At 58.3% G+C, this 14,072-nt stretch overlaps 1 protein-coding gene across 2 annotated transcripts in view; it reads left to right on the top strand.

Annotated features, from left to right (window-relative positions):
• Positions 1-13,783, top strand: part of OSBPL5 (oxysterol binding protein like 5) — a 28,302-nt gene extending 14,519 nt beyond the window's left edge. For both annotated transcript variants that reach the window (XM_065881666.1, XM_065881667.1), the window contains 12 exons: positions 73-154; positions 753-851; positions 1,276-1,372; positions 2,355-2,453; positions 7,892-7,989; positions 8,460-8,549; positions 8,641-8,777; positions 9,175-9,360; positions 9,598-9,724; positions 11,271-11,409; positions 11,849-11,951; positions 13,645-13,783. In XM_065881666.1, coding sequence (XP_065737738.1) covers positions 73-154; positions 753-851; positions 1,276-1,372; positions 2,355-2,453; positions 7,892-7,989; positions 8,460-8,549; positions 8,641-8,777; positions 9,175-9,360; positions 9,598-9,724; positions 11,271-11,409; positions 11,849-11,951; positions 13,645-13,783 — 1,396 coding nt within the window. The remainder of the gene's footprint in view (positions 1-72; positions 155-752; positions 852-1,275; positions 1,373-2,354; positions 2,454-7,891; positions 7,990-8,459; positions 8,550-8,640; positions 8,778-9,174; positions 9,361-9,597; positions 9,725-11,270; positions 11,410-11,848; positions 11,952-13,644) is intronic.
• The last annotated feature ends 289 nt before the right edge of the window (positions 13,784-14,072 follow it).

The following is a 14,072-nucleotide window of genomic DNA, read 5'->3' on the forward strand; positions in this document are numbered from 1 at the left end:
GCGCCGGGAAAGGGCAGAGGGCGGCCCAGGTCCCCCGATCTGGAGTGAGGGCATTCCCCCACCCCATCGCAGGGCTGCACTGGAGGAGGACGCCTACAGCCGAATCAAGCTTGTGCTGCAGTGGTACCTGTCCGGCTTCTACAAGAAGCCCAAGGTGAGAAGCACCGGCCGGGGAGGGAGCAACTACAGCCCAGCCCTGCGCCCTGGCACCCAACCCCACCCAGAGTCCAAGGCCATCCCCTACCCCGCGTGACCCTGAAGGATCCTGGTCGTCCCCACAGTGGTCCCAGGTCCTCAGAGATGGGGGACCAAGCCCTGACTTCCCACCCAGGGAAGCGACTGAAATAGCAGGGCTGGAGAATTGGGGCTTTAACTTGAAAGGTCATTAGAAGCCGCAGGGGGCTTTGAGCGGGCTGTGCACCGGCTTCCCCTGAGGTCCGGGGAGAGCTTGATGTGATTAGGGTCTCACGTGCCCCTCAGAGCCAAGAAGTGGGCAGGGCACCTCGTAGGCCGTCCGCCCAGAGTGTAAACCAAGGGTAAAACATAGTCGCCCCAGACCAGGAGTGGGGCGCTGTTCCCAGATGCTGGTGGGAAACTAGACATCCCTTCTAGAGACCTCCTCCCTACAGGTGCCCGGGGCTGTGGGCAGCAGGCAGCCCCTCTTGTTGTCCCTCGGTCCACACCCCATCCCAACTGGCATCTGTGCCCCACCCACAGCTTCTCACACAAGCCTCTTTGTTCACTGCCTGCAGGGGATCAAGAAGCCCTACAACCCCATTCTGGGGGAGACCTTCCGCTGCTGCTGGTTCCACCCCCAGAACCACAGCCACACCTTCTACATAGCTGAGCAGGCAAGGGCCCGGCCACCCTGGGCTGGCTGCTGGGTTCTGCAGCGGACGGGGCCCTGGCAGGGGGCAGGGGGCGTCTGACCCCCAGGCATGTTTCTGGGTGGCTCCACCTTCGACCACTGGAAGAGCTCTGGCCTCACTGCTGCCAGCAGGGATTCTCCCAGGACGCGCAGGCACCATCTTGGCTGTGACAGCAGAAAGTGTTTCCTTAGGGAGGGGGGACAGCGCATCCCATTTCCCTGGGGGGATGCGGGGATTGCATTCAGCTCCCCACCGGGCCCCAGGACTCAGGCCCGGCTTCGCTGGACGTTGGGGCTGAGAGATGGGGACTGCCCTTGCGCCTGCTCCTGGCACTGGGAGGGATGTGGTGGGGGACCGGGCCTGCCTGCTACTGGGGCTGTCGCAGGAGCCACCTCTCCACCCACAGGTGTCCCACCACCCACCCGTGTCCGCCTTCCACGTCAGCAACCGAAAGGACGGCTTCTGCATCAGTGGCAGCATCACAGCCAAGTCCCGGTTCTACGGTGAGGGGGGCTCCCCTGGGCCTCGAGGAAATGGGGGGAGGACTGACCTGCCGCACTCGGTGGTCACCAAGACCTCCCCCGGTGGCCATGTTCGTGTCCCTCTCCGCCTCTCCTAGCCAGGGCCCACGAAGGGTAAAGTGCTCAGAGCCTGGGGTCAGGCAGAGCCCTCCGAAGCCCCCTCCCCCCGGCCTCTCATCCCTCAGCCGTAGAGTTTGCACTGATGCTGGGAGGGTTACGGGAAGGAGCCACATGAAGGTGCCATCTAGAGCTGGCTGTCCAATTCAGCACCACTGGCCACACGTGGCTATTTTGATTGATTCAAACGAAATAAAACTTAAAAGGCAGCTCTGCAGTTGCTCTGGCCGCAGTGCAAGTATCCACATGCTACATGGGATAGAACAGTTTCATCATCACAGGACAGTCTATCGGGCAGCACCCCTCAAGAGTCTGGCACCGTGGGTCTGTCTGCATTTTTCCGTCCTGTCGACCTTCCTATTGTTCTCACTGGCGGGCAGGTGCTCTGAGTGCCTCTGTGTGCCCAGCAGACTGCAGAGGGTGTACAGGCTCGGCCCACCTTTTCCACCCCTGTGCTCCCGTCACTGACTGTGGCTGTGACTCTCAGCCCTGAGCGGGCTGTACCCCCTCTCCGCTGGTGTTTAAAATCAGAGCAGAGGCCCTAGTTTGAAAAGGTCTGAAGCCTCCACCCTAAGAATCCCTGCTTTAGTAAGTGAAATAAGCATGAACACATGGCGACTTAGGTAATTCCTCAGGATGGATGACTTGTACGACCTGGACGGGGCCTTTACAGAATCTGAGGCTCAGAGAGGTTAAGCAACCCGCCCACAGTCACACAGCTGGAGGTGCCTGGGACTCTTTCCACCTGTTGGAAGGGAGCTCAGGTCCTGTGACTGGGGGTGGAGGTGGGGGCCCAGGTCCCGAGGATCAGTCTCGTCTCACTGGTCCCACTGCCCTGTCTCTGCAGGGAACTCACTGTCAGCTCTGCTGGACGGCAAGGCCACCCTCACCTTCCTGAACCGGGTGGAGGATTACACGCTTACCATGCCCTACGCCCACTGCAAAGGTGAGAGGCCATGGTACTCCCACCCTGGAGGGCAGAACCCAGGCCGGCTCCCTCAGGGAGAGCACGCTGGTTCTTGTCTATTTGAAGGTATCTTATTTGACCCTCACTCTTCCATGACTTTTTAGCTGGGTATGGAATTCCAGGCAGATTATCCTTCTGTCCTCTTTGGAAGCTTGTTACCACCTTCTAATTTCCATTGTGGTTGGTGATCAATCATCTGTTGGCCTGTTTGTTACATGTTCTGCTTTTCTCTGTAGCTGCTTTTAAGATCGTCTCTTGTCTGTGGTTTTCTGCAATTTCACTGCAGTAGTTCAAGGTTTGGATTTCTTTTTTTTTTTTTTTCCTCTACAGTGTCGTGTTAATTTCTGGCATACAGCAAAGTGATTCAGTTATAGGATTTCTTTTTTATTTTTTAATTAACAGACTTTCTTTTTTACAGTGCTTTTAGGTTTACAAAACTTTTAGCAGAAAGTGCAGAGCTCCATATACCCCCCCATCCCAACATGCACACAGACACACAGACACACACACACACACACACACACACACACACTCGGATCCCCTACTGTTAACATCTTGCATTGGTATGCTACAATTGGTTAGCTCATGTTGACACATTATTATTAACTTAAGTCTATAGTTTACATTAGGGTTCACACTTTGTGTTGTACAATTATATGGATTTGGACAAATGCATGTTTCTACCGTTACAGTATCACAATAGTTTCACCACCCTAAAAAATCTCTTATGGTTAGACGTGAATAGATGAATTCACCTATTCATCCCTCCCCCCTCCCCTCAACCCCTGGTAACCACTGATCTTTTAACTGTCTCCATAGTTTTGCTTTTTTTGGAATGTCATAGAGTTGGAATCCCAGGGTATGTAGCTTTTTCAAACCTGCGTCTTTGACTAAGCGATATGCATTTAAGATTCCTCCATGCCTTTCGGTAGCTTGACAGCTCTGGATTTCTTTATTTCTTCTATTTGTAAGGGCTTTTGTTTGTTTGAACTTTTTTTTTTTTTTTTTTTTTTTGCGGTACGTGGGCCTCTCACCGCTGTGGCCCCTCCCACTGCGGAGCACAGGCTCCGGACGCGCAGGCTCAGCGGCCATGGCTCACGGGCCCAGCCGCTCCGCGGCGTGTGGGATCCTCCCGGACCGGGGCACGAACTCGTGTCCCCTGCATCGGCAGGCGGACTCTCAACCACTGCGCCACCAGGGAAGCCCTGTTTGAACTTTTTAAGCAGCGATTTCATGGTTTTGATCAAGTGTGGGAGTTTTTAAGCCCTTATTTTTTAATACTGCCTCTCTCCAATTTCTCAATTTTTTTTCTAGAACTTCAGACACTCTGTGCCCTGCATCTGATATCTTTTACGTCTTTGCGTTCTAGATAAGTTCTTTAGATCTACCTTTAACTATGATTAACCTAATATTTAACTCATCCACTGAGTTCAATGTCGAAGTTTTGGATTATTTTCCCCCCAGAAGCTCTACTTGATTCCACTTCAAACCTTCCTGTTCTTTTATACTTGTATCTTGTTCCTCGATCAAGTTCACAGTTTCTTCTCATAGATCTGTAAACATGGTAAATGCAATTCTTTTCTATTCGCTATCTAGGAATCCTAATATTCTAGCCAGTTTGCAGCTGTGTCCCCACTGCCCACAGCAGTGAGATTCTGGATAAACATTTGTTGAGTGGATGACTGTATATATTAAGACCTTGAGATTCTAATTCTGCTTGGGGTTTTCCCCTGTACTAGGCTGTCATGTACAGTAGGCTGTTTCTGGGCCACACAGGAAGTTTCCATTTGAGTCCCAAACTCACCTTACAAATTGAAGGCCAGGGATGTAGGGGGTGGGGATATTTTTAACCCCTAGAACCCTGCCCAATGCAACTGTTTCCTTGGCTCTCCTTTTGCTGAGAGCATAGCGATGTGAGAGTCCCGGTTTTATGGAAATGTCTCGGAACACACTTTCCTTGTTGCTCTGGCCCAAGCCCCTCTGTCCTGCACCCCACTGGACACCAAGGGCTCAGGTCAGCAAAGTCCTCTCTGCTCAGAGGACAGATGCACTTCTTCCTCTTTCTCCCCCTCTCCTTCTTGTTTGTTTTTTCTCCCAGAAGATTGCCCTTATTTTCTGGCATGACTGTCTGTTCATTAGTGCATTTAAAAGAGCATTACTTTTTCTTCAACTTTTCATTATTGAAAACTTCAAACACATGTGAAAGGACAGTGACCCCCCACACACACACACACAACGTACCCAAAACGCAGCGAGCACCAGTCGTTTCCTTTATCCCCACACGCCTCCCACCTCATTCATTTGAAGTAGACCGCAGATATCACGTCATCTCTGCGTTTCATAGTGTCGCTAAAAGATAAGGAATCCCCTTCTTAACCACAACCACGGGACTATCATTACACCAAAAATTAAAAAAAAAAAACAAAAAAAAACAAAACTCAAGGCTCTTTCCCTAATACCATGAGGTATACAGTCAGTGTTCAATGTGCTCTGATTGTCATAAATAAATGTGTGTTTACATACGTACATACACACGTATGTTACGATTCACTTGTTTGAACAGGATTCCAGAGAAGGGTCACACTTTGTGCTTGGTGTGAACCTTGACCCTTCTTTCCCTTGCACTGTATTTGTGGAAGGAATAAGGTCATTTTCTTGTGGGGTTTCCTCTAGTCTGGACGTACTGGCTGTGTCCGTGGTGTAGTTGAACGTATTCTCTGTAAACTGGAAGCTGACCTCATCCCTGGAGGTCTGATCGCTTTTCAGGCACAGTTTTTCCAACAAGACAACAGTAGGTGGCTTCCCGTCCTCCTGCCGTGGGGCTCGTGACGTCGGGTTGGCTCCACGTCTGTGATCTTAAGTGACGTGGATTCTCAGCTCCTGGTCCCTCCAACCTGGTGACGGTCCATCGCTCCTTCATCCAGCCAGCAGGCAGCCTCCTGCGAAGAGAAAGTCGCCCTCGCCTACCACGTGCTTACCCGCTAGGCCAGTACCTGTAGGATAAATGCCAGAGCTCTTCAAAATAGTCATGAGTTTTCCTTCCCTTGCCCCTGGCTCCTCCAAAGGGGATCCTTGGTGAGGTCGTTGTTGCTTTGAGTATTATCTGATCAGAACATGCATGATCGACTCGGAACATTCCAGCTAGAACATTCCATGCTCCTTGTGCCTTGTTGGCCAGCGGGAGCCCTCAGATTGGCCCCTGTGTCCTCTGTACCCAGCCCAAGTGGCCTGCCTCCTTTTGCTGTGACCCCGGGAGACCCTGACGTCTCCTGCCCTACACCTTGAATCGGGCATTGCTCCTGGGAGACCCAGGTTCCTGCCAGCAGGAAATGGTACTTAGACACCGTTGTCTGGAGGCGAGGTCTGCTTCCTACGAGTGGTTTGATCATCGTTTCTAGGGCTTTCGTCCAGTGAGCTGAAGATAGAATCTTTTTTTTTTTTTTTTTTTTTTACGATTAAAACAGGTGAGTTCACACTGACATTTCCAATCCAGATTCAAGACGGCCGGTCTTTTAACGCCCCATTCACCTCACACGTGAAATGTCTCCCCCCACGCCGGAAAGCCACTTTCCGTGACCTCGCCACGCTCGCTTTTTGTCCTAGCACACACAGCACTCAGAGTGACACTCAGCCCCACCACCAACAGGGCGATGGCTGAAGGCAGCGTGGGCTGTGATGTCTGTGCTTCTTGTCCTGAGTAGATCCCTCTGGGATCTGTAAGGTCATCAGATATACCCCTCTGGGATCACGCCCACTCTGGTCTTTTGTTTCATTTCACTTTGGATTTTTAGGAATTGTTCTTTTAACTTCATTTTTAAAATAATTTTGTAAATGAAATATGTACCTGGTTCCAAAGTCAAAACTACATAACAAGGTATAGACAGTTCTAGGGTCTCTCAGACCTCCTCCCCCACCCTCCGCAGTAGAGAATCGGGCCCTGCACACCCGGCCCTGCAGCTGCTTCTCTCACTCTGCGTTGGTGTGTCCTGGAGAGACACCAGAGCAGCTCAGAGGCCCGACTCCCTTCCATGTAGCTTTTCCACCCTGTGCACAGGGGAATTGGGGGGTGATTCCAGCCTTTTTGCAATTTCAATTAGCTTGTCTTTTTAAATTTTTTTTTAATTAGTGCTAAATCTTTTTTTTTTTTAAATAAAGTTATTTATTTATTTATTTTTGGCTGCGTTGGATCTTCGTTGCTGCGTGCTGGCTTTCTCTAGTTGCAGCACGCAGGCTTTCTCTAGTTGCGGCAAGCGGAGGCTACTCTTGGTTGCGGTGCATGGGCTTCTCACTGCGGTGTCTTCTCTTGTTGTGGAGCACGGCCTCTAGGCACGCGGGCTTCAGTAGTTGTGGCTTGTGGGCTCTAGAGCACAGGCTCAGTAGTTGTGGCTCATGGGCTTAGCTGTTCCGCAGCATCTGTGATCTTCCTGGACCAGGGCTCGAACCCATGTCCCCTGCATTGGTAGGTGGATTCTTAACCACTGAGCCACCAGGGAAGTCTGTTTTTTTAATTTTTTTTTTTTTTTTTTTTTTTTTTATGCGTTACGCGGGCCTCTCACTGTTGTGGCCTCTCCCGTTGCGGAGGACAGGCTCCGGACGCGCAGGCTCAGCGGCCATGGCTCACGGGCCCAGCCGCTCCGCGGCACGTGGGATCTTCCCAGACCGGGGCACGAACCCGCGTCCCCTGCATCGGCAGGCGGACTCTCAACCACTGCGCCACCAGGGAAGCCCTGTTTTTTTAATTTTTGAAAGACTTATTTTATCCCACATCTCTAAGTGTTTTCAAGTGAGAATGATCCTTTCTTCCTTCCTTCTCCTTCCTTCCTTCCTTCCCTCATTTCTTTTTTTCTTTTAGAGTAAGCCCTCCATAAGACCAGAAATAGAAGACTCATGCTTTCCTTCAGTAATTAAAAAATATATGTATTAAGTTAAAAAAAAAATAAAACCACGTGGGCCCGTCCTGGGCGCAGCAGTGAGCAGGGAAGATGCAGGCACCCACATCGGGGCAGGATCTGCGGAGCGGAGTGACAGGCCTTGACGAGGGTCTCCCGGGGGCAGTGGGGCTCCTGGGAGCCTGGAACAGGGGCTGCTGGAGGAGGTGACCTAGTAAAGGGTGGGGGTGTCTCCCAGACTTAGCAACTCGCATGAGCAAAGGCCCTGGGGCCAGAGACCCCGTTCGATGCAGGGAGCTGGTCACTGCGGAATCAGGCCCGGTCACGGGCCCTGCTCACCTAACGAGATTCTCCCCCTCCTGGCAGCACTGCCCCCAGAGCGCCTGCCCCCTCCCTGCTCCCGTCTCGCCCTCCGGGCCCTGATAGGGGCCTCCCCGGCTCAGTGTTGCTGGGTCAGGACTCAGTAGAGGTCTGGGGACTCGGCTGGCCAGGGGGTGGCCCTGACCCCTCAATGCGGCTGTGTTCCAGGCATTCTCTACGGCACCATGACCATGGAGCTGGGCGGCAGAGTGACCGTCGAGTGTGAGAAGAACAACTTCCAGGCTGAACTGGAATTCAAGCTCAAGGTAGCACTGGCCACAGCACCTCGGCCACCCAGGGGCCTTGGGGGGCGTGGGGCTTGGGCCGGGGAGAGGCAAGGCCTTGGGTGGCCCCCTCTTGCCCTCTCAGTGCCCCAGGGATGGTTTCCTGAGCAGGTGCACATGGACAAGCAGCTCCTGGCTTCCCTGTAGCACAGCGGGGCTCGGAGAGGGGAAGGGGCTGCCCACAGGCCACACAGCAGAGCTAGGACAGGCCCAGGCCCCTTCCCCACCACGGGGCACAAAGCCCTGGCAGGAACCCAGCACCCTTGAGCTCAGGCTGGACCGTGGGCGAGCGTGGCCACCTCCAGCTTCAGTCCCGTCCCAGCCGGCCCCCCATGCACTGGGGCCGGGAGCTCACCTCCCGCCCACCCATGAGGAAGGGGCCCCTCCTCCCCAGCTCCACGAGGGGACCTCACCGGCGTTGTAAGGGCATCATCTCGGGTGTGTCCCCACAGCCCTTCTTCGGCGGCAGCACGAGCATCAACCAGATCTCCGGGAAGATCACGTCGGGCGAGGAGGTCCTGGCGCGGCTCACGGGACACTGGGTGAGAGGCCGCCTCCGGGCAGGCGCGGGTGGGCCCGGGGGCAGCAGAGGCCACGGCCGGTACCTCTGACCTGCCCGGCTGTCTGGGGCAGGACAGGGAAGTGTTCATCAAGGAGGAGGGCAGAGGAGGCGCCGAGCTCTTCTGGAACCCGAGCGAGGAGGTCCGCGGGCAGCGGCTGAAGCGCCACACGGTGCCTTTGGAGGAGCAGACAGAGCTGGAGTCAGAGAGGTAAGGCCCGGGCGCCGCAGGACCCCTGCCCACGGCTGGGGTGGCCGGGCCGGCAGCTGCTGTCTCCTGGGTGCACGTCCCCTGGATGTCTGTGGCAGGGAGGATGGACCTGAGTGGACCTTTCTTGGCAGAGGACACATCCAGCTGTGGGCAGCTGGAGAGAGAGCAGGGGAGGCCTGGGGAAGAGCAGGCTCCGGGGCAGATGACCTGCAGTCCACAGGGAGGGCCCTGCTGGTGGCAGGTGTGCGTCCAGCCCAGGAGACCCGGGCACCCTGAGAGGCAGTGAGCTCCCTGTCACTGGAGGCAATCAAGCGGAGGTTGCTCTGAGGCTCCCCTCTAGTGTGAGGGGACGGGACTGCCCAGGTCCCCCCGCTCAGAACGTGTGCTCCGCTCGCAGGCTCTGGCAGCACGTCACCAGGGCCATCAGCGAGGGTGACCAGCACAAAGCCACACAGGAGAAGTTTGCCCTGGAGGAGGCACAGCGGCATCAGGCCCGAGAGCGCCAGCAGAACCTGGTGCCCTGGACGCCGCAGCTGTTCCACCTGGACCCCACCACCCAGGAGTGGCGCTACCGATACGAGGAGTGAGTGCTGGCAGACAGCGGCCTGGGCCCCGCGGTGGGCTGGGTAGCAGACCCCCACCATCCTGGCCCTGGGTGATGGGGAGGGAGGGTCACACAGGGGCTGCACACAGGTGCAGGCAACGGTCACTCCCCTGGGGGTCTCCGGTCCTGCTGGGAGGCTGAGGGCTGGGCCGGGCTGGGGCCCCCTCACTCCGAGGGCCACCGCCCCTGCCAACAGACACTCTCTGGACCCTCCAGCCACAGCCCCTGGGACCCCCTGAAGGACATTGCCCAGTTTGAGCAAGACGGGGTCCTGCACACCCTGCAGCGGGAGACCATGGCCCGCCAGACCACCTTCCTGGGCAGCCCGGGGCCCAGGCACCAGGTCAGCACCACCCCCAGGGCCCCTGCTGGGTCCCTCCAGGTGTGGCCCCATGCCCACCCTCACACCCACCTGCCTGGCCCCCCTCCTCTGGGTCCCCCACCCTGGCACACTCTGACCCACATCCTAGCAGGGTCTCCTCTGGCATCCCCCTGCATCCCTGTCCTGCCCTTCCCTGCCCAGCATGGGGCCTGGACGCCTGGATTTGCAGGACGCTCAGTTCCCAGGGCACCCTGGTGTTCAGGGCACTGTGCCAGGGTGTATGGTCCTGGCCCATCAACCCCCAGAGCCGCCCTCTGCGGTGCGGGCAGCATGCTATCCCATTCCACAGATGAAGAAACAGAGGCTCTGGGCAGCCCAGGGACTCGCCCAAGTAGGAGCAGGAGACGGCGCATTTACCCAGATGCCTGGGCCTCAAAAGTGTGGGAGAGAGGGTGGGAGGTGCGGGGGAGGGCAGGTGGGAGCTTCCAGGAGACACGAGGAAGGAGAGCTCCAGACAGAGGTGCCTTTTGAGGGAAGCCTGGAGTGGCCCCCACCACGTGGGCAGGTTCCACGTGTGGAACAGCACACACTACGCCAGCTAGGCACCCACGGTGCACACGGCCGGGGGGCACGGCCCACCCGGGGCAGGGAGGGACGGACTCCCCATCTTGCCCAGGGGCCCCAATTTTCCCAGCAAACAGGGGCCACAGTATCTCACTAGCCACGTGTGTCCCACCCACCCTTCCGCCACATTCCGCGGCCCCTCGACCTCGACCAGATGGCCCCAGCCCCTCGCACACGTGTCCACCTGACGCCCCTCTGCATCCTCCTCCTTCACTTAAGCCTTTCTAGTCGGCTCAGGCCCCACCAAACCCCAAAACCTGTCCCTGCAGCAAAGTCCACCTGGGTGGACTGCCCCACCCTCCATCTCTGTCTGCACCTCCCATCGCTGACCCTACCCCCCAGCACTGACCCCACCCCATCGCCGACCCCACCCCCCAGCACTGACCCCACCCCCATCGCTGACCCCACCCCCCCATCAATGATACACATCAGAGCCACAGGGCCCTAATGCAGAGCGTCCAGGCACCATCCTGGGCCTGTCTGTTGGACACAGGCCTGCTGTCACCTGGCCACTCCTGTACTCAGGGGGCTTGTTTGAGGCCGGCCAGCCTGGGGGTCCCTCCATGATGGGGGAGCCCTCAGCTCACACACTGAGCGGGTCCCTGGCCCCACCCCCATCATCTCCGCATGTACTGGGCAGGACCTCGTGACGGTCCCCAGGCCGCCGCAGAGGGGCCAGCAATCTGCATTACCCCTGAGGACCCTGAGGCCCGGGGGGGAGTGAGGCTCCAGTCCAGGCAGGCCAGGGCCAGACCTCCTCTGTGCACCCTGAGCCAGCAGTTCCCTCCTCTGCCGGCCACCTCCTCTGGAGCTGCCCTGGCATAAGCCCACCACGTCCCCAAGGCCAGCGACACCCCAGCAGGTCCCCGAGGGCACGGCGGGCGCACGAGGGTGCGGTGGGTGTGGGTGAGCTCCCGGCCACAGCCGCTCCATCTCCCTCCAGGGGTCTGGCCCCGACCGGCGGCTCCGCAAGGCCAGCGACCAGCCATCTGGCCACAGCCAGGCCACCGAGAGCAGCGGCTCCACGCCCGAGTCCTGCCCAGAGCTCTCTGACGAGGAGGAGGACCGTGACTTCGCTCCCGGTGAGCCCTCCGGGGCCAGGCCCTCTTCAGGGCGGGAGGACAGAGAAGCCGAAGGGCAGAGGGGGGTGTGAGAGGGGGCAGGGCTCCCGAGTCTGCACTCAGGGGGCGGGGGCCAGAGCGAGGGGCGGGGCTGTGACCTGTCCATCTGTCTGTGACTCCCCGGATTGGCTCCTGCCTCTCTGCCCCCTGCCCTCAAGGGCGTGCCTGTCTCCCCAGCTTGGTTCCCGCCTCTGGGCGAATCAGAGGCCAGCGGAGCCCGGGGTTCCCTCTGGAAACATCCCTCGGCACCACCTCCCTGTGTTATTAGCTTCAACTGAAGGCTCCTGTGAGGTGGGACACGGCCCCACGACCCCACCTGCCGGCTCCCCAGACATCCCCGCTCATCCTCACTTCTCCCCCCCACCCCGTGTTCCCTTGTCCCCCGGGTCCTGCGTCCCAGGCTGCGAGAGCCCGTGCCCTCGGTGTGGGAAGGAAGCGTGGCGGCTGCAGTTGCTGCACGAGGGGATCCTGTCCATCCGGGAGGCCCAGCAGGAGCTACATAGGTGGGCCATGCTCGGGGGTCCAGCCGGGGCTCCGGGTCAGAGAGCAGGAGAGCCAGAGCCGGCGGGGGGTGAGGGCAGGCGTTCACCTGCACTGTCACTTGCGCTAGAACCCTCAGGACTTCAGCCGGTCCGGCTACTGGGCGAGGAGGACAGGGGACCTCCTGGGTTCTGCCCTCTGCGAGGGGCGGGCAGGGCAGAACGCGGCGTGTGAACAGGCTGAGCTGGCAAGGAGGATGCTGGGTCTGGCGGGGGCTTGATGGAGTCCAGGTGAACCAGGGCAGGGCTGCCCGTGCTTGTGGCGGGTGGAGCAGACAGAAGCTGGAAGGAGGTGCTGCCAGCACCGGCTCCCCCGAGGATGCCTCCTACCGCCCCGCGGTGGCCCCAGCTCCAAGAATAGTGGGTCCTCAGGAACAGCTGGGTGAGTCATCTCGGGGAAGACTGGGAACACACTCTATTTGCCGGCACCAGGAGGCAGAGCCCTGCTTGCCAGCTCTGCCCCAGAGCCAGGCTCCCGGCTCCAGCAGGGCTGCAGGACTCCCGGCCTGTGGGACCTCGGGCTGTCCCTGCCTCGGTCTCCCCATCTGTGAACTGGGGTGACAGCAGTGGCCCTGGGGCGGGAAGAGGATGGAGCAGAGGGCTGAGCTCTGTGCCTGGCACCCAGCAAGCACTTAACCAGCTGTTAGCATCGGAGCCGCCCTCGGAAGCCTAGAATTTCATGCCTGTGACCCACCCATATGTGGCATAGAGGCATTTCACACCTTTTTAGCACCCCACTCCACTGCAGGCTGTGTGGGGCTGAGAGAGGGAGAGGAATGCTGTCTCCACGGTCAGGGAGGGCTTCCTGGAGGAGGATGCAGGTGGGCAGGGAGGAGCTGCAAAGGGGGAGAGCAGAGGCCAGCACTGAGAGCAGAGGGCACCACAGGTGGGCTGCTGCCAGGAGAAGGGCGAGTCAGGTGAGGGGGCGGAGATGGTGGAGCTGAACCCAGAGGCCGTGGGAGCCGGGAGGGTCGGGGTGGCCATCTAGCACCACAGGAGGAAACTAGTTGCCAGGCGGGTGGCTGGGAGAACCACCGGAAGCTTCTGCTGAGGTCCAGACACACACTGACGTCAGAGTCCAGGGCGGGGCTCTGGGTTTCCTGGGCTGCCATACAGAGTACCACAGGGAAGCAGCTTCAACCACAGACATTTACCTCTCCCAGTCCTGGAGGCTGGAAGTCCAAGATCAGTGCAGGGCTGGTTCCTCCTGAGGCCTCTCCTCGGCGTGTAGACGGCCGTCTTCTCCCTGGTCCTCACGGGGTCGTCCCTCTGTGTGTGTCTGTGTCCTGACCTCCTCTTCTTATAAGGACAGCAGTCCTACGGGATTAGGGCCCATCCTAGTGGCCGCATTTTACTTTATTCACCTCTTTAAAGGTCACATCTCCAAATACAGTTGCATTCTGGGGCGCTGGGGGTCAGGATTCCAACAGAGGACTTTGGGGGACACAGTTCAGCCCATAACAATGGAGGTGGGAGGGAGGATGTAAGAGGCCCAGCTCCCCCAGCCTTGACCCCCCCACACCCGGAATGTGTGCCCAGGAAGCGCAGTGCAGCCACTGTGCCCTGGGTCCGTCCCCCCGCATTTGCACCCCGGGGCAGGGATGTGCCATCCTGCCTGGGCTGGCCCCCGCTGAACTGCGGTGCCCTATCATTCCAGGCATCTCTCGGCCGTGCTGAGCTCCACGGCACAGGCCAGGCAGGCACCGGCCCCGGGCCTCTTGCACAGTCCCCGCTCGTGGTTCCTGCTCTGCATGTTCCTGGCGTGTCAGCTGCTCATTAACTACATCCTCAAATAAGAGCCCTTCGGGGATGGCGTGGGCATCGCCTGCAGAACTCGGGCAGCCCCAGCCTCCGTCCCAGGCACCTAGCACTTTAAGCCAGCCCCGTGGAGGCAGAGACCCAGCGAGCACGGCCTCTGTGGACAGAGGGGCCCACAGCGGCACAACAGCAGGAGGGACCTGGGGGGCCACACGGGGTCCTCCCGGGGAGGCGCTGGCCTTAATGCTGAAGCCAAATGCCACATTCGTCATGCACTGCACTCCCTGGTGACCTCGTCCCATCCTCCCTGGTCAGCCTCAGGGTATT

The sequence above is a fragment of the Phocoena phocoena genome, chromosome 8 (assembly GCF_963924675.1).
Source record: "Phocoena phocoena chromosome 8, mPhoPho1.1, whole genome shotgun sequence".
In the NCBI taxonomy this organism is placed as follows: domain Eukaryota; kingdom Metazoa; phylum Chordata; class Mammalia; order Artiodactyla; family Phocoenidae; genus Phocoena; species Phocoena phocoena.